The sequence below is a fragment of the Hyla sarda genome, chromosome 10 (assembly GCF_029499605.1).
Source record: "Hyla sarda isolate aHylSar1 chromosome 10, aHylSar1.hap1, whole genome shotgun sequence".
In the NCBI taxonomy this organism is placed as follows: domain Eukaryota; kingdom Metazoa; phylum Chordata; class Amphibia; order Anura; family Hylidae; genus Hyla; species Hyla sarda.
In genome coordinates this window covers 145,142,589-145,162,887 of record NC_079198.1, presented here as the reverse complement: position 1 = coordinate 145,162,887, position 20,299 = coordinate 145,142,589, and the positions used below count along the sequence as shown (strand labels likewise).

Here is a 20,299-nt window from a genome sequence, read left to right as displayed (position 1 = left end):
TTAATAATAACAACAAAAATAATAATATTATAATAATAATAATGATAATGATAATAATAATAATATAATAACAATAATGATAACAATAATAACAATAATAATAATGATAATAACAATAATAATAATAACAATAATAACAATAATAATAATAATAATGATAATAATAATAACAATAATAATAGTTCTTCACCTTCTACATATTTACAGTTCTATATTATCCACAATCTTCTCTCATATCTTCCATGTATAACTACAGTGAATCTGCTGCTCTGTGGCTACAATGTAACTGATACAAGTTTATACTGAACTTAACCCCTTCGTGACCCAGCGATTTCTTTCTTTTTTTTTTGCTCACGTTTTTTTTACCCATAACTTTTTTTATTTTACCACTGACGAGTTGTATCAGGGTTTCCTATTTGTGGGACAAGTTGTACATTTCATTGGCGCACTTTATTTTAATATATAATGTATTACGGAGCCATAAAAAGATACATGTAAGGCAAGATTGAAAAAAATATGGGGCAATAATTTTTTCAGGGTTCGCAATACAGTAAACCTAACATGCTATCTTTACTCTATGAGTCCGTATGATTCCAATTATACCAAACTTGGGTAATTTTTGTTTCGTATTTTTTTTTTGAAAACTTGAAAAAAAATAAGTTTGTTTAATGCCGTGTTCTGACCCCTATAACTTTTAAATTTTTTCACCTACAGAGCTATGTTAGGGTTTATTTTTTTTTTTGGGGGGGGGACCATGAGTTGTAGTTTTTGCGTATATATGGCTTTTTGATCACTTTTTATGTGACCACAAATCGGCAATATTGGCATTTTTGCCATTAGTTTACGACTTTTACCGCGCAGCATCAGGAACATCATAATTTAACAGTTCTGACAATTACGCACACGGTGATACCAAATATGTTTATTTTTATTTATTTTTTACAGTGTTTTATTTGAACTTTTATTAGAGGGAGGATTTTTTTTAAATATTTTTTAAAACTGATAAATGATCAATACTATGCAATAGCAAAGCATTGATTAGCATAAGCCAAAATTTACCAACCAGGGTGCCTTAAGCTGTTGCAAAACTACAACTCCCAGCATGCTGGAAGTTGTAGTTTTGAAACAGCTGGAGGCACCTTGGTTGGGAAAGACTGTAAAAAGCAATCTAATGATTGCTTATAAAAGTCCCCTAGATACACTTAAAAAGGGAGTAAAATAAAATTTTAAAAACAGTTTTTAAAAAATCTTTAAAAAATCCTCTCCCCTAATAAAAAAAAAAAAGTTTAGATCAACCCCCTTATATTTATCAAATACCAAAAATAAATATATTTGGTATCAGGGCGAGCAGAAATGTCCCAATTATTAAAATATACTGTTATTAAAATCACGCGGCAAACGGCGTGTTCTGGGGAAAAAAAATACCAAACACCAGGATTGCTGCATTAAAAAAGTGATAAAAAAAAATAAATAAAAAAATCTCATCTACTACAGATCACAGCACCAAAAATGAGCCCTCATACAGGCCTGTAGACAAGAAAATAAAGACGTTATAGGAATCAAAATTAGGGGATTTCAAGCATTTATTGATTTCTTTTTTTTATTATTAGTATCAATATTATTAACATAAAAAAACTATAAAAACTAATTTAATTCGGTGTCGCTGTAATTGCACATAAAAATGGACACACGCTTAAAAATGGAAGTTTCTTAAAATTAGCAAAATTGGATTTTTTTTTCAATTTTATCCCACATATATTATTTTTTTTACATTTCATCCTACAAATATCTTAATTTTTTTTTAATTTCATACCGCAAGTAATCTTTTTTTTCCATTTCTTCCCACAAATCATTTTTTTTGTTCAATTTCATTCTGCTAAATATTTTTTTTTTATCAATTTCATCCCACAAATATTTTTTTTTATTTCATCCCAAAAACATGTTAAAATGGAAGTCTCCAAAATGTGCAAATTTTTATTTTATTTCAGCCCACACTTTTTTTTTCCATTTATTCCCACAAATATTTTTTTCCATTTTGTCCCGCAAATATTTATATATATATATTTTTTTTAATCAATTTTATCCTACAAATATTTTTTTTTCCATTTCATCCCACAAAGAATTTTTTTTTCAATTTCATCCCACAAATATCAGATCAATACGTAAAAATAGAAGTCTTCAAAATTGGCAAAATTTTATTCTTTTTCAATTTAATCCCCGAAATTATATATATATTTTTTTTTCAGCTGCGCAGTATAGATTAGGGTAAAATGATGGGCGTCATTACAAAGTACAATTAGTCCTGCAAACAAAAGAAACAAGACCTCAAATAGGTCTATAAATGGAAAGGTGAAAGATTAATAATTTAAAAAATTTAAATAAACAACATTTTTTAATTTAAAACATTTAAAGAAAACAAAATTAATTAAAATAAAAGTTCATAAATAAATAAATTACTAATAAAATAAATAAATGTAATTAAAAATGTATAAAAATAAATAAAATAAATAAAAATGAATACATAAATAAATAAAAAATCTAATTGTCAATAAGGGGTTAAGGCGCGCGTGTCGCTGTATTTCATGCTCCTATTCTTCCTCCTTGTTTCCCGGTTACGGTTACGTTGTGTCGGTGTCGCTCACATACAAGGCGCTGTGTTCAGCCCTCGGTCCTCACAGTAAACAATCCGTCTCCTAGCAACCGATCACACGACCAATCCCGGCTTCGCCCTGACATTCCTGAATGAAAGAAAGTGACAAGTGTTATAGTTGAAGTGACAGGGTGGAGGGGGCACGAGGTCTCTGCTCTGCACCTCCTGGATCAGCTGTCCTGCGCTCGGTCCTCGGTCTCCGGGATGAGGTAAGAAGGGGTCACATGGGTCCTTATATAGTGTAGATTGCGGCTACAAAGAGCGTCTCCCTCCTTGGAGGACCCAGTCCACACATCATATGGACGTTGCATTGATTTCAGTGGGGACTGTTTAATTCTTCATCTCTCCTGTGGTGGCGCTGCTGGGACACTGAACACTTACTGCCGGATACCCTCTTGGATTAGATCTGATCGTTGGGATTAGATGTGATTAGAGCAGTGTTCCTCAACTAGGGTGCCTCCAGCTGTTGAAAAACTACAACTCCCAGTATGCCAAGCAGTAAGTATCATGGTCCGGGCACCGGATGGGAGACCAACAGCAATACTCAGAGCAGGGCTTCCCAACCAGGGTGCCTCCAGCTGTTGCAAAATACAACTCCCAGTATGCTAAGCAGCAAGTATCATGGTCTGGGCAGTGGATGGGAGACTGACAGCAATACTCAGAGCAGGGCTTCCCAACCAGGGTGCCTCCAGCTGTTGCAAAATACAACTCCCAGTATGCTAAGCAGCAAGTATCGTTGTCTGGGCAGTGGATGGGAGACTGACAGCAATACTCAGAGCAGGGCTTCCCAACCAGGGTGCCTCCAGCTGTTGAAAAATGACAACACCCAGTATACTAAGCAGCAAGTATAATGGTCTGGGCACAGAGCCGGCCTTAGGTGTTCAGGCGCCCTGTGCGAGCTAGCCTTGTGCCCCCCCCCCCCCATAAACTTACACAAAGAGGAAAAAAAATCTTTGTGAGAAATATATATTTTTTATATTTAATCACTCCCCTGCCCCTTAATCAGTCCCATGTACCCCTTCACCAGTCCTCTGCCCCCCTTAATCAGATGCAGTATAGTTTCCCCCACATTTGGTGCAGTATAGTTCCCTCACATTAGGTGCAGTATAGTTCTCCCCACATTAGGTGCAGTATAGTTCTCCCCACATTAGGTGCAGTATAGTTCTCCCCACATTAGGTGCAGTATAGTTCCCCCACATTAGGTGCAGTATAGTTCTCCCCACATTAGGTGCAGTATAGTTCTCCCCACATTAGGTGCAGTATAGTTCCCCCACATTAGGTGCAGTATAGTTCTCCCCACATTAGGTGCAGTATAGTTCTCCCCACATTAGGTGCAGTATAGTTCTCCCCACATTAGGTGCAGTATAGTTCCCCCACATTTGGTGCAGTATAGTTCCCTCACATTAGGTGCAGTATAGTTCTCCCCACATTAGGTGCAGTATAGTTCTCCCCACATTAGGTGCAGTATAGTTCTCCCCACATTAGGTGCAGTATAGTTCCCCCCACATTAGGTGCAGTATAGTTCTCCCCACATTAGGTGCAGTATAGTTCTCCCCACATTAGGTGCAGTATAGTCCCCCACATTAGGTGCAGTATAGTTCTCCCCACATTAGGTGCAGTATAGTTCTCCCCACATTAGGTGCAGTATAGTTCTCCCCACATTAGGTGCAGTATAGTTCTCCCCACATTAGGTGCAGTATAGTTCTCCCCACATTAGGTGCAGTATAGTTCTCCCCACATTAGGTGCAGTATAGTTCTCCCCACATTAGGTGCAGTATAGTTCTCCCCACATTAGGTGCAGTATAGTTCTCCCCACATTAGGTGCAGTATAGTTCTCCCCACATTAGGTGCAGTATAGTTCTCCCCACATTAGGTGCAGTATAGTTCCCCCCACATTAGGTGCAGTATAGTTCTCCCCACATTAGGTGCAGTATAGTTCTCCCCACATTAGGTGCAGTATAGTTCTCCCCACATTAGGTGCAGTATAGTTCTCCCCACATTAGGTGAAGTATAGTTCCCTCACATTAGGTGCAGTATAGTTATCCCCATATTAGGTGCAGTATAGTTCCCCCACATTAGGTGCAGTATAGTTCTCCCCACATTAGGTGCAGGTTCCCCACATTAGGTGCAGTATAGTTCCCCACATTAGGTGCAGTATAGTTCCCCCACATTAGGTTGGCAGTATAGTTCCCCCACATTAGGTGCAGTATAGTTCCCCAAATTAGGTAGTAGAAGGTTCCCCACATTAGGTAGAAGCAGGTTCCCCACATTAGGTAGAAGCAGGTTCCCCACATTAGGTAGAAGCAGGTTCCCCACATTAGATAGTAGCAGGTTCCCCACATTAGGTAGAAGCAGGTTCCCCACATTAGGTAGTAGCAGGTTCCCCATATTAGGTAGAAGCAGGTTCCCCATATTAGATAGTAGCAGGCTCCCCACATTAGGTAGTAGCAGGTTCCCCACATCAGGTAGTAGCAGGTTCTCTACATAGCAGGTTCCCCACATTAGATAGTAGCAGGTTCCCCACATTATGTAGAAGCAGGTTCCCCACATAAGGTAGAAGCAGGTTCCCCACATTAGGTAGTAGCAGGTTCCCCACATTAGGTAGTAGCAGGTTCCCCACATTAGGTAGTAGCAGGTTCCCCACATTAGGTAGTAGCAGGTTCCCCATATTAGGTAGAAGCAGGCTCCCCACATTAGGTAGTAGCAGGTTCCCCACATTAGGTAATTGCAGGTTCCCCACATTATGCAGAGGCAGGCTCCCCACATTATGTAGAAGCAGGTTCCCCACATTAGGTAGTAGCAGGTTCCCCACATTAGGTAGTAGCAGGTTCCCCACATTAGGTAGTAGCAGGTTTCCCACATTAGGTAGTAGCAGGTTCCCCATATTAGGTAGTAGCAGGCTCCCCACATTAGGTAGTAGCAGGTTCCCCACATTAGGTAGTGGCAGGTCCCCCACATTAGGTAGTAGCAGGTTCCCCACATTAGGTAGTGGCAGGTTCCCCACATTAGGTAGTAGCAGGTTCCCCATATTACATAGTTACATAGTTAGTACGGTCGAAAAAAGACATATGTCCATCAAGTTCAACCAGGGAATTAAGGGGTAGCAGGTTCCCCACATTATGTAGAAGCAGGTTCCCCACATTAGGTAGTAGCAGGTTCCCCATATTAGGTAGTAGCAGGTTCCCCACATTAGGTAGTAGCAGGTTCCCCACATTAGGTAGTAGCAGGCTCCCCACATTAGGTAGTAGCAGGTTCTCCACATTAGGTAGTAGCAGGCTCCCCACATTAGGTAGTAGCAGGTTCCCCACATTAGGTAGTAGCAGGTTCCCCACATTAGGTAGTAGCAGGTTCCCCATATTAGGTAGTAGCAGGTTCCCCATATTAGGTAGTAGCAGGTTCCCCACATTAGGTAGTAGCAGGCTCCCCACATTAGGTAGTAGCAGGCTCCCCACATTAGGTAGTAGCAGGTTCCCCACATTAGGTAGTAGCAGGCTCCCCATATTAGGTAGTAGCAGGTTCCCCACATTAGGTAGTAGCAGGCTCCCCACATTAGGTAGTAGCAGGCTCCCCACATTAGGTAGTAGCAGGCTCCCCATATTAGGTAGTAGCAGGCTCCCCATATTAGGTAGTAGCAGGTTCCCCACATTAGGTAGTAGCAGGCTCCCCACATTAGGTAGTAGCAGGTTCCCCACATTAGGTAGAAGCAGGTTCCCCACATTAGGTAGTAGCAGGCTCCCCACATTAGGTAGTAGCAGGTTCCCCACATTAGGTAGTAGCAGGTTCCCCACATTAGGTAGTAGCAGGTTCCCCACATTAGGTAGTAGCAGGTTCCCCACATTAGGTAGTAGCAGGTTCCCCACATTAGGTAGTAGTAGGCTCCCCACATTAGGTAGTAGCAGGTTCCCCACATTAGGTAGTAGCAGGTTCCCCATATTAGGTAGTAGCAGGTTCTCCACATTAGGTAGTAGCAGTTGCTTATAAAATTCTCTGGCTGTCCAGGCATGCTGGGAGTTGTAGTTTTGCAACAGCTGGAGGCACACTGGTAGGGCGAAACTATCATAGACATTATCCAGGAATAGTAAGAAAAACATCTTCCAAGAACTCCTGTCCTAAGCTTTTGTGTGGTATTACAACTTGTCTGTTCACTTCAATGGCAGTGAGCTGCAATACCACACACATCCTGAGGATAGGGGGGGCGCTGTTTAAAAAGAAAAAAACATTTTAATAGTTTAATATTTTAATACTGTTTTGTTGTTGTTTTTTTTTCTATTCCCGGATGACCTTTTTAAATTTGTTTGCCATATCCAACAATTTTATGCACTCTTCAGATTAAATCGCTGTACAATCTGACACCAAATAGGACGTATTTATCATTCTACAAAAAAACGTAAGCGCTAGTCAGACTGTGATTTGTAATATTACAAGGAGGCGTAATGTCCGCAATGTATGGGAACCAATGGGGTCCACGTGTAGCGCACCTCTGTGTATCGGATATGCTGACTCCCCCAGATTATGACAGCAGTTTATGTACCTCTGGTTGAAGTCATGCATGCTCAGCTGGGCTGAGCGTCCATGTGTTTGTGAGTTTATGGCCCCTCCTGTGTATATTTTATACATATATGAGATGGGAGATTATTCCCTCTATTATGTGTTATTGTTCAGCCTCATCTGGTGGAGATAATAATAGTAATATCATTTTATATATTTTTATAGTTTATATCTATTTTTCTGCTTGTTTTGGTTTGGCAGTGCACAGGTTAAATGACAAACTCATCTGTTACTTCTGTTCATATATAATCCATAATACCGTGATTGTCAGTCCCTCCTGACTCCGCTGCCGAACCACCATTCTGGGGTGTCCCCGTTTTCAGGGACCCAGGGCCGGTTAGTAGAAGCATTACAGTTACAGTGTGTCATCCCGTAGTAAGGAGATTACATGAGGAGGGGGTTTGTTACAGTGTGTCACCCCAGTAGTAAGGAGATTACATGAGGAGAAGGTTTGTTACAGTGTGTCACCCCAGTAGTAAGGAGATTACATGAGGAGGGGGTTTGTTACAGTGTGTCACCCCAGTAGTAAGGAGATTACATGAGGAGGAGGTTTGTTACAGTGTGTCACCCCAGTAGTAAGGAGATTACATGAGGAGAAGGTTTGTTACAGTGTGTCACCCCAGTAGTAAGGAGATTACATGGGGAGGAGGTTTGTTACAGTGTGTCACCCCAGTAGTAAGGAGATTACATGAGGAGGAGGTTTGTTACAGTGTGTCACCCCAGTAGTAAGGAGATTACATGAGGAGGGGGTTTGTTACAGTGTGTCACCCCAGTAGTAAGGAGATTACATGAGGAGGGGGTTTGTTACAGTGTGTCACCCCAGTAGTAAGGAGATTACATGAGGAGGAGGTTTGTTACAGTGTGTCACCCCAGTAGTAAGGAGATTACATGAGGAGAAGGTTTGTTACAGTGTGTCACCCCAGTAGTAAGGAGATTACATGGGGAGGAGGTTTGTTACAGTGTGTCACCCCAGTAGTAAGGAGATTACATGAGGAGGAGGTTTGTTACAGTGTGTCACCCCACTAGTAAGGAGATTACATGAGGAGGAGGTTTGTTACAGTGTGTCACCCCAGTAGTAAGGAGATTACATGAGGAGGAGGTTTGTTACAGTGTGTCACCCCAGTAGTAAGGAGATTACATGAGGAGGAGGTTTGTTACAGTGTGTCATCCCGTAGTAAGGAGATTACATGAGGAGGAGGTTTGTTACAGTGTGTCACCCCAGTAGTAAGGCGATTACATGAGGAGGAGGTTTGTTACAGTGTGTCACCCCGTAGTAAGGAGATTACATGAGGAGGAGGATTGTTACAGTGTGTCACCCCAGTAGTAAGGTGATTACATGAGGAGGTTTGTTACAGTGTGTCACCCCAGTAGTAAGGAGATTACATGAGGAGGAGGATTGTTACAGTGTGTCACCCAAGTAGTAAGGATATTACATGAGAAGGAGGATTGTTACAGTGTGTTACCCCAGTAGTAAGGAGATTAAATGAGGAGGAGGATTGTTACAGTGTTTCACCCCAGTAGTAAGGAGATTACATGAGGAGGAGGTTTGTTACAGTGTGTCACCCCGTAGTAAGGAGATTACATGAGGAGGAGGTTTGTTACAGTGTGTCACCCCAGTAGTAAGGAGATTACATAAGGAGGAGGTTTGTTACACTGTGTCACCCCGTAGTAAGGAGATTACATGGGGAGGAGGTTTGTTACAGTGTGTCACCCCGTAGTAAGGCGATTACATGAGGAGGAGGTTTGTTACACTGTGTCACCCCAGTAGTAAGGAGATTACATGAGGAGGAGGTTTTGTTACAGTGTGTCACCCCAGTAGTAAGGAGATTACATGAGGAGGAGGTTTGTTACAGTGTGTCACCTCAGTAGTAAGGAGATTACATGAGGAGGAGGATTGTTACAGTGTGTCACCCCAGTAGTAAGGAGATTACATGAGGAGGTTTGTTACAGTGTGTCACCCCAGTAGTCAGGAGATTACATGAGGAGGAAGTTTGTTACAGTGTGTCACCCCAGTAGTAAGAAGATTACATGAGGAGGAGGTTTGTAACAGTGTGTCACCCCAGTAGTAAGGAGATTACATGAGGAGGGGGTTTGTTACAGTGTGTCACCCCAGTAGTAAGGAGATTACATGAGGAGGAGATTTGTTACAGTGTGTCACCCCACTAGTAAGGAGATTACATGAGGAGGAGGTTTGTTACAGTGTGTCACCCCAGTATTAAGGAGATTACATGAGGAGGAGGTTTGTTACAGTGTGTCACCCCACTAGTAAGGAGATAACATGAGGAGGGGGTTTGTTACAGTGTGTCACCCCAGTATTAAGGAGATTACATGAGGAGGAGGTTTGTTACAGTGTGTCACCCCTTAGTAAGGAGATTACATGAGGAGGAGGTTTGTTACACTGTGTCACCCCGTAGTAAGGCGATTACATGAGGAGGAGGTTTGTTACAGTGTGTCATCCCGTAGTAAGGCGATTACATGAGGAGGGGGTTTGTTACAGTGTGTCACCTCAGTAGTAAGGAGATTACATGAGGAGGAGGTTTGTTACAGTGTGTCACCTCAGTAGTAAGGAGATTACATGAGGAGGAGGTTTGTTACAGTGTGTCACCCCAGTAGTAAGGAGATTACATGAGGAGGAGGTTTGTTACAGTGTGTCACCCCAGTAGTAAGGAGATTACATGAGGAGGAGGTTTTGTTACAGTGTGTCACCCCAGTAGTAAGGAGATTACATGAGGAGGAGGTTTGTTACAGTGTGTCACCCCAGTAGTGAGGAGATTACATGAGGAGGAGGTTTGTTACAGTGTGTCACCGCAGTAGTAAGGAGATTACATGAGAAGGAGGTTTGTTACAGTGTGTCACCTCAGTAGTAAGGAGATTACATGAGGAGGAGGATTATTACAGTGTGTCACCCCAGTAGTAAAGAGATTACATGGGGAGGAGGTTTGTTACAGTGTGTCAAACCTAAGGAGATTACATAAGGAGAAGGTTTGTTACAATGTGTCACCCCAGTAGTAAGGAGATTACATGAGGAGGAGGATTGTTACAGTGTGTCACCCCAGTAGTAAGGAGATTACATGAGGAGGAGGTTTTATTACAGTGTGTCACCCCAGTAGTAAGGAGATTACATGAGGAGGAGGTTTGTTACAGTGTGTCACCCCAGTAGTAAGGAGATTACATGAGGAGGAGGTTTGTTACAGTGTGTCACCCCAGTAGTAAGGAGATTACATGAGGAGGAGGTTTGTTACAGTGTGTCATCCCAGTAGTAAGGAGATTACATGAGGAGGAGGTTTGTTACAGTGTGTCACCCCAGTAGTAAGGAGATTACATGAGGAGGAGGATTGTTACAGTGTGTCACCCCAGTAGTAAGGATATTACATGAGGGGGAGGTTTGTTACAGTGTGTCACCCCAGTAGTAAGGAGATTACATGAGGGGGAGGTTTGTTACAGTGTGTCACCTCAGTAGTAAGGAGATTACATGAGGAGGAGGTTTGTTACAGTGTGTCACCCCAGTAGTAAGGAGATTACATGGGGAGGAGGTTTGTTACAGTGTGTCACCTCAGTAGTAAGGAGATTACATGAGGAGGAGGAGGTTTGTTACAGTGTGTCACCTCAGTAGTAAGAAGATTATATGAGGAGAAGGTTTGTTACAGTGTGTCACCCCAGTAGTAAGGTGGGGTGTGTCAAAGGGCGGAGCCAATGGGCGGGATCAAGGGGCAGAAAAATTAGCTTTCGCCTGGGGCAGGAAAAATCTTTGCATCATCCGTGCGCTGACCCTGTATGGCGCCATATCTGATTGAGACCCTGTATGGCGCCATATCTGATTGAGACCCTGTATGGCGCCATATCTGATTGAGACCCTGTATGGCGCCATATCTGATTGAGACCCTGTATGGCGCCATATCTGATTGAGACCCTGTATGGCGCCATATCTGATTGAGACCCTGTATGGCGGAGGCAATCCATGTGCTGCTGTATCCTTCGCTACAATTTTATATGCAACCAATGCTTTGCTTTTACCAGTGTTTCCTAACAAGGTGCCTCCAGCTGTTGCAAAACTACAACTTCAACTACAACTATAACTTCCAGCATGCTGGAAGTTGTAGTTTTTCAACAGCTGGAGGCCCCCTTGTTGGGAAACTCTGTCATGAACATTCCATAGCTGCCTGCTTGTTTGAGTAGAAGCCATTCCTACCGATTCCCCCCATACACATGGACGCTCGGTTCCGCTGAGCATGCATGACTTCAACACAGAGGTGAATAAGCAGCCGCCTCTGTCCACGAATCTTTATAATCTCTTGTGCATTTTCAAAACTCGATTTCATGGCTTTTAAAATGTTTTTTCTCGTTATCTTTTTTTAAGTCTACAAACATCTTGTAGTTCCAGTAGTGATTGCTCCGCCATGTTGTGCACATTATTCATGTTGTCCGGCTCCTCCATCACACATTGTCTGCTTTGTTTTTGGCCTCCATGGCAGCTCAGTCACCTGAAGAGCTGAGACTCCTCCTTCTGCAGGTGATGAGACCTCTACCCCATGGACAGGACTGAACCTATAGGGTGATAGTAACAGGGTGCCACCTATTGGGGGGTCACATCACCCTGAGGGGGGGCACAGGACTGCCCTAGTATGGAGGGATAATGAACCCCACAGTGTATTCTTCTCATCCATGTCGGCTCTCGATCCCCTCCACAGCACGTAAGAGAACAGCATTATATATGTATATAGTATTATAAAAGGTATATAGATCTTATATACTGTATAGTCATTGTATAGGGCCGTATATAACAGCATTATATATATAGTATTATAAAAGGTATATAGATCTTATATACTGTATAGTCATTGTATAGGGCGGTATATAACAGCATTATATATATATAGTATTATAAAAGGTATATAGATCTTATATAGTGTGTAGTCATTGTATAGGGCCGTGTATATAACAGCATTATATATATAGTATTATAAAAGGTATATAGATCTTATATACTGTATAGTCATTGTATAGGGCCGTATATAACAGCATTATATATATATATATATATAGTATTATAAAAGGTATATAGATCTTATATAGTGTATAGTCATTGTATAGGGCCGTATATAACAGCATTATATATATATATAGTATTATAAAAGGTATATAGATCTAATATACTGTATAGTCATTGTATAGGGCCGTATATAACAGCATTATATATATATATATAGTATTATAAAAGGTATATAGATCTAATATACTGTATAGTCATTGCATAGGGCCGTATATAACAGCATTATATATATATATATATATATATATATATATATAGTATTATAAAAGGTATATAGATCTAATATAGTGTATAGTCATTGTATAGGGCGGTATATAACAGCATTATATATATAGTATTATAAAAGGTATATAGATCGTATATAGTGTGTAGTCATTGTATAGGGCCGTATATAACAGCATTATATATGTATATAGTATTATAAAAGGTATATAGATCTTATATAGTGTGTAGTCATTCTATAGGGCAGTATATAACAGCATAATATATATATATATATATATATATATATAGATTAGTTAGGAGTAGCCGTATTAGTCCATATATATATATATAGTATTATAAAAGGTATATAGATCTTTTATAGTGTATAGTCATTGTATAGGGCGGGATATAACAGCATTATATATATATATATATATATATATATATATATATAGTATTATAAAAGGTATATAGATCTTATATAGTGTATAGTCATTGTATCGGGCCGTATATAACAGCATTATATATATATATATATATAGTATTATAAAAGGTATATAGATCTTATATAGTGTATAGTCATTGTATCGGGCCGTATATAACAGCATTATATATATAGTATTATAAAAGGTATATAGATCGTATATAGTGTGTAGTCATTGTATAGGGCCGTATATAACAGCATTATATATGTATATAGTATTATAAAAGGTATATAGATCTTATATAGTGTGTAGTCATTCTATAGGGCAGTATATAACAGCATTATATATATAGTATTATAAAAGGTATATAGATCGTATATAGTGTGTAGTCATTGTATAGGGCCGTATATAACAGCATTATATATATATATAGTATTATAAAAGGTATATAGATCTTATATACTGTATAGTCATTGTATAGGGCGGTATATAACAGCATTATATATATATATATATATATATATATATATATATATATATATATAGTATTATAAAAGGTATATAGATCTTATATAGTGTATAGTCATTGTATCGGGCCGTATATAACAGCATTATATATATATATATATAGTATTATAAAAGGTATATAGATCTTATATAGTGTATAGTCATTGTATCGGGCCGTATATAACAGCATTATATATATAGTATTATAAAAGGTATATAGATCTTATATACTGTATAGTCATTGTATAGGGCCGTGTATATAACAGCTTTATATATATATATATATATATATATATATATATATATATATATAGTGTTATGTAAAATTTATATAGATCTTATATAGTGTATAGTCATTTTATAGGGCCGTGTATATAACAGCATTATAAATATATATATATATATAGTGTTATGTAAAATGTATATAGATCTTATATACTGTATAGTCATTGTATCGGGCCGTATATAACAGCATTATATATATATATAGTATTATAAAATGTATATAGATCTTATATACTGTATAGTCATTGTATAGGACCATATATAACAGCATTATATATTGTGACAAGGTGGCAAGGAAAGGGTGTATTTCCTTTGCTCACCCTGAAGAATCTCTCACCTGCTTCTTAAGTAATGAGGCAGCAGGGAAGGGAGGTGAATATATAAGATGGAGTCTGATCTGCGCTCTCCCTGGGATACAGTATGCTGCTGTTAGAGGGGGAGACACACGGACCCTGTTTAGGTAACATGCAGAAGGTGCTGCGAGTGGTCCAAGACGTGGTGTGAACTGGTAGTAACAGGTTGCAGGTGGCACAGGTTCTAACTGGTTGAGGGGAGCTCACCAGTTGATAGACAGGGCATGCTGAGAGTTGTAGTCAGTGACCAGACCGTCTAGGACTTTATTTTGTTCCTGTTTATGTTTTGTTTTACCTGCAACCTGTGGAAATAAAGCTGCGAGGAGCCCGACTTGTATGAGGAACTGTGGTCTGTGGTGTTATTATGAGGAACGTGTCTCGTGGCAAGTGACCAGGACGATCCGAGAGATAATCCCGTAGACGGGTCGTCACATTTGGTGGAGGATGCGGGCACACGTTGATAAGGACATAATGTTGACAAGGGCAACCAATGGGCGATTTGGAGAGGAGCCATTGCTAGGAGCAACCCCCTGCAAGATTGCAAGTCGGAGGAGCCCAGCCGAGGAGTTCAAACACAGGATGGTGTCTGTGGGAGGAGCGTTGCTAGGGGCAACGGACCCCGCTATTTTTTTTTTCTGGGAAAAGGACATCGGCAGGCCGTTGCTGGGGGAAACCGACGTAGGCCACAACCGGTGGTCGCCAGGATGAAGCCGAGGTCCTGTGAGTTGTCGGTGGGCGGAATCCCACTGTGGGTGGACTTAGATTATTGCCAGACTGTATCTCGAATTATGCCGGAAATAATTCCCTTTGTGAAGACTGTTCAAATTACCTTTGATACATGTTTTGGGACAGTAAGTCATATGATGGAGGTATGTGCGGAACTTACAGTGGAAATTGTACTGGGCAGAGACTTTCCGTATTTCTGGCAGTTGTGGGATGAGGAGAGTGCACCTGAGAGTTCACACCCAAAGGTTCCGGAAGGAGTGAGGACTGGGGGGTCTCTACTGGACTGTGTGAATGGGGCTGTATATTGGGATCCCATGCAGGCTGATAAGGTTTTTCTTATAACACTTATGTTAATGTGTTCTGATGTAAAGAATCCTATCCCACCTCTCTCAGGACAGAAGAAAAGCTGTGTGAGCTGGAAATAGAAGGTAAAAAGGTGACGGTTCTGTTAGATCCAAAATGTGTAATAAGTAAAGACCAGCGGCAGAAAGCCGGACCCCGCTATAGGGTCTATACAAGCCGGACCCCACTATAATGTCTATACAAGCCGGACCCCGCTATAGTGTCTATACAAGCCGGACCCCGCTATAGTGTCTATACAGGCCGGACCCGCTATAGTGTCTATACAGGCCGGACCCCGCTATAGTGTCTATACAGGCCGGACCCCGCTATAGTGTCTATACAGGCCGGACCCCGCTATAGTGTCTATACAGGCCGGACCCCGCTATAGTGTCTATACAGGCCGGACCCCGCTATAGTGTCTATACAGGCCGGACCCCGCTATAGTGTCTATACAGGCCGGACCCCGCTATAGTGTCTATACAGGCCGGACCCCGCTATAGTGTCTATACAGGCCGGACCCGGCTATAGTGTCTATACAGGCCGGACCCCGCTATAGTGTCTATACAGGCCGGACCCCGCTATAGTGTCTATACAGGCCGGACCCCGCTATAGTGTCTATACAGGCCGGACCCCGCTATAGTGTCTATACAGGCCGGACCCCGCTATAGTGTCTATACAGGCCGGACCCCGCTATAGTGTCTATACAGGCCGGACCCCGCTATAGTGTCTATACAGGCCGGACCCCGCTATAATGTCTATACAGGCCGGACCCCACTATAGTGTCTATATAGGCCGGACCCCGCTATAGTGTCTATACAGGCCGGACCCCGCTATAGTGTCTATACAGGCCGGACCCCGCTATAGTGTCTATACAGGCCGGACCCCGCTATAATGTCTATACAGGCCGGACCCCACTATAGTGTCTATACAGGCCGGACCCCGCTATAGTGTCTATACAGGCCGGTATCTGGGGTTATAAAACAGTTAATGTATTTCCACTCCCTATGGTACCATCAGTCACAAGGTTGTAATAGATCCCACCTTAGAGTATGATGTAGTGCTGGGGAAGGATTTTCCGTTTTTTCAGCAGTTGTGGGAAGATAGTCAGGTGACTAGAGCAGGAACACCTGATAGGCTCACAACACTTGGTTTACATCACATAGCAGGGGACAGTAACTCCGCAGAGGATGAGGACGGGGAGTGTGAGCAGACCCTAGGTATATGTCAGGTGGGAGTGTCGGCAGACCCTAGGTATATGTCAGGTGGGGGTGTCGGCAGACCCTAGGTATATGTCAGGTGGGGGTGTCCGCAGACCCTAGGTATATGTCAGGTGGGGGTGTCGGCAGACCCTAGGTATATGTCAGGTGGGGGTGTCCGCAGACCCTAGGTATATGTCAGGTGGGGGTGTCGGCAGACCTTAGGTATATGTCAGGTGGGGGTGTCGGCAGACCTTAGGTATATGTCAGGTGGGGGTGTCGGCAGACCCTAGGTATATGTCAGGTGGGAGTGTCAGCAGACCCTAGGTATATGTCAGGTGGGAGTGTCAGCAGACCCTAGGTATATGTCAGGTGGGAGTGTCGGCAGACCCTAGGTATATGTCAGGTGGGAGTGTCGGCAGACCCTAGGTATATGTCAGGTGGGAGTGTCGGCAGACCCTAGGTATATGTCAGGTGGGAGTGTCAGCAGACCCTAGGTATATGTCAGGTGGGAGTGTCGGCAGACCCTAGGTATATGTCAGGTGGGAGTGTCAGCAGACCCTAGGTATATGTCAGGTGGGAGTGTCGGCAGACCCTAGGTATATGTCAGGTGGGAGTGTCGGCAGACCCTAGGTATATGTCAGGTGGGAGTGTCGGCAGACCCTAGGTATATGTCAGGTGGGAGTGTCAGCAGACCCTAGGTATATGTCAGGTGGGAGTGTCAGCAGACCCTAGGTATATGTCAGGTGGGAGTGTCGACAGACCCTAGGTATATGTCGGGTGGGAGTGTCGACAGACCCTAGGTATATGTCAGGTGGGAGTGTCAGCAGACCCTAGGTATATGTCAGGTGGGAGTGTCAGCAGACCCTAGGTATATGTCAGGTGGGAGTGTCAGCAGACCCTAGGTATATGTCAGGTGGGAGTGTGAGCAGACCCTAGGTATATGTCGGGTGGGAGTGTCGGCAGACCCTAGGTATATGTCGGGTGGGAGTGTCGGCAGACCCTAGGTATATGTCGGGTGGGAGTGTCGGCAGACCCTAGGTATATGTCAGGTGGGAGTGTCGGCAGACCCTAGGTATATGTCAGGTGGGAGTGTCGGCAGACCCTAGGTATATGTCAGGTGGGAGTGTCGACAGACCCTAGGTATATGTCAGGTGGGAGTGTAAGCAGACCCTAGGTATATGTCAGGTGGGAGTGTCAGCAGACCCTAGGTATATGTCAGGTGGGAGTGTCAGCAGACCCTAGGTATATGTCAGGTGGGAGTGTCAGCAGACCCTAGGTATATGTCAGGTGGGAGTGTCAGCAGACCCTAGGTATATGTCAGGTGGGAGTGTCAGCAGACCCTAGATATATGTCAGGTGGGAGTGTCAGCAGACCCTAGGTATATGTCAGGTGGGAGTGTCAGCAGACCCTAGGTATATGTCAGGTGGGAGTGTCGGCAGACCCTAGGTATATGTCGGGTGGGAGTGTCGGCAGACCCTAGGTATATGTCAGGTGGGAGTGTCGGCAGACCCTAGGTATATGTCAGGTGGGAGTGTCAGCAGACCCTAGGTATATGTCAGGTGGGAGTGTCGGCAGACCCTAGGTATATGTCAGGTGGGAGTGTCAGCAGACCCTAGGTATATGTCAGGTGGGAGTGTCGGCAGACCCTAGGTATATGTCAGGTGGGAGTGTGAGCAGACCCTAGGTATATGTCAGGTGGGAGTGTCAGCAGACCCTAGGTATATGTCAGGTGGGAGTGTCAGCAGACCTTAGGTATATGTCAGGTGGGAGTGTCAGCAGACCCTAGGTATATGTCGGGTGGGAGTGTCAGCAGACCCTAGGTATATGTCGGGTGGGAGTGTCAGCAGACCCTAGGTATATGTCAGGTGGGAGTGTCAGCAGACCCTAGGTATATGTCAGATGGGAGTGTCAGCAGACCCTAGGTATATGTCGGGTGGGAGTGTCAGCAGACCCTAGGTATATGTCAGGTGGGAGTGTCAGCAGACCCTAGGTATATCTCAGGTGGGAGTGTCGGCAGACCCTAGGTATATGTCAGGTGGGAGTGTCGGCAGACCCTAGGTATATGTCGGGTGGGAGTGTCGGCAGACCCTAGGTATATGTCGGGTGGGAGTGTCAGCAGACCCCAGGTGTATGTCAGGTGGGAGTGTCAGCAGACCCTAGGTATATGTCTGGTGGGAGTGTCGGCAGACCCTAGGTATATGTCTGGTGGGAGTCTGCCAGACCACTAGGGGAGCTGAAGAACAGTCCGCGAGTCAAGATAAAGAGGTGACTGGAATAGAAGCTACGGAGATGGCTGCGGAAAAACCAAAACTACGTAAGAGAGTACTGGTGGAGCTGGGGGCTGCGCTAACAGTCACAGACAGAGTCCTAAGTGAAGGAGATGTGGTGTCTGGACCAGAGAGGGGTAGTAACCAGGAAGGTCGAACCACTGGACCACATATTGTTGCAGACCCAGGAGCCCTAGTTGTTTTTGCCGGGCCGTGGAGAGACTGACAAGACAAAAGAAAAGTCTGCCAAGGAGCCGAGAGACAGTTCAGAGGAACTGATCAGGAATCTCCCTGACTCGCTGGTGCCAAGAGCCATTGAAGTTGTTGCTAGGGGCAACGAACTTACCGTCAAGGGATTGCCGGTCCGACGGGAGTGTTCAGCAAGAGTCTCCAGAGTTGCCAACATGGTGGGGGAGGAAGAGTGTCAGGTGTCAGTGGCACCTGTTGTTGATGATGACGAAGCAAAAGTGGCCGCAACCCCGAAAAAGGGGGAGACTTCATCTAGAGATGGAGAAGAGCTGGGTTGAGTATCTGACAGAGGACCAGAGGATGTCTCAAGGTCTAACAGCGAGAGTGAGGAGACCGCTGTCAGTAAAAGGTCTCGGAAAAGACGAGCTGGTCTTGGAAACAAACTGGAGCAGATCCAGAATCTGGAAGAAACCCTGCAGATGGTTTCTGTAAAGTTGACGGAGAAAGAAGAAGAGGTACATCGCTTGACAGAGGAGAGGGACAAATCACTTGCTGACTTTAAAAAAGAGCAAGAAGTGAGGCTTCAGCTGGAGAAAGTCATGGAGCATCACAGAAGTGAGTTTGTGGCTCTGCAGGATGAACTGTCCCGGTCCCAGGGTCTTGTGACCAGCAAGGAGAGTGAAGTGCAGAGTCTGGCCAAGCGGATGTCATTCCAGGAAGAAGTGAGTCTTCTACATGGTGCATATCAGGCTCTGCGGAGTGATCACAAGGCTAGGCTGGTAGCCATGGAAAACATAGAAAAAGAGAAGAATGAAACGAAGATGGAAGCTGAAGCTCTTGCCAGCAATCTGGAGAGTGTCTCTAAAGCTAAGATTGAGGTGAAGCCCTGTAAGAAGTCCCCTGAAGCTAGGACTGAGCTGAAACCTGGTGGGAAATCCTCTGAAGTCAATCAGGAAATCCTCTGAACCTGAGCAGACCAAAAATTCTGAAGGTAATGCTGAGGCAGAGAAATCCTCTGAAGCAGAAGCTAAACCAGAGTCAACCTCAAAAGCTGTGAGTAAAGAAAATGGCACAACTGAAGCTACAGGTGAAGAGAAGAGTAAGCCTGAAGAAGCTGCAGAGAAGAGCCAAACAGTAGTAGAAGCTGATTCTACACAAGAACCTGAAGGAGCCAAAGACTCTGAAGCCAAACCTGAGGAAGCTGGGGCCCCTGAAGAGAAAGTAGAAGGGATGAGGTGAATCCATGTGAGAAATCTGCTGAAGTCAAGACTGAGGTGAAACCAGGTGGGAAGCCCTCTAAAGTTTAGACTGAGATGGACCCGTGTCGGAGGTCCTCTGAAGCAACAGAGAACAAGACAGTGGTTGGTGAAGCCACTGAGGCTGAAAGATTCTTTGAAGCAGAGGCAGAGGTCTGGCAAGCCAGAAGAAGACAAAGGTTAGAAGCATCATCGGTCCTCTCGGTCCTTAATTTCAAGAACCCTGTGCACACCAGGAAGAAAAAAGTCAAGGACTTCAGAGACTGTGGGACAAAAGTTGCCCAAGAGAAAGGAAAGG

The 20,299-nt window shown here is 43.5% G+C and overlaps 1 protein-coding gene across 4 annotated transcripts in view; it reads left to right on the top strand.

Moving 5' to 3' along the window:
• The first annotated feature begins 2,699 nt into the window (after window positions 1-2,699).
• Window positions 2,700-20,299, top strand: part of CCDC27 (coiled-coil domain containing 27) — a 58,243-nt gene continuing 40,643 nt past the window's right edge. For 2 of the 4 annotated variants that reach the window (XM_056543401.1, XM_056543400.1), the window contains exon 1: window positions 2,700-2,859. Coding sequence is in view for 1 of the 4 variants with exons in the window: in XM_056543403.1 (XP_056399378.1) it covers window positions 2,855-2,859 (5 nt within the window). In the remaining 3 variants the exon portion in view is untranslated. The remainder of the gene's footprint in view (window positions 2,860-20,299) is intronic. The other 2 variants (XM_056543403.1, XM_056543402.1) reach the window with 2 other exon arrangements.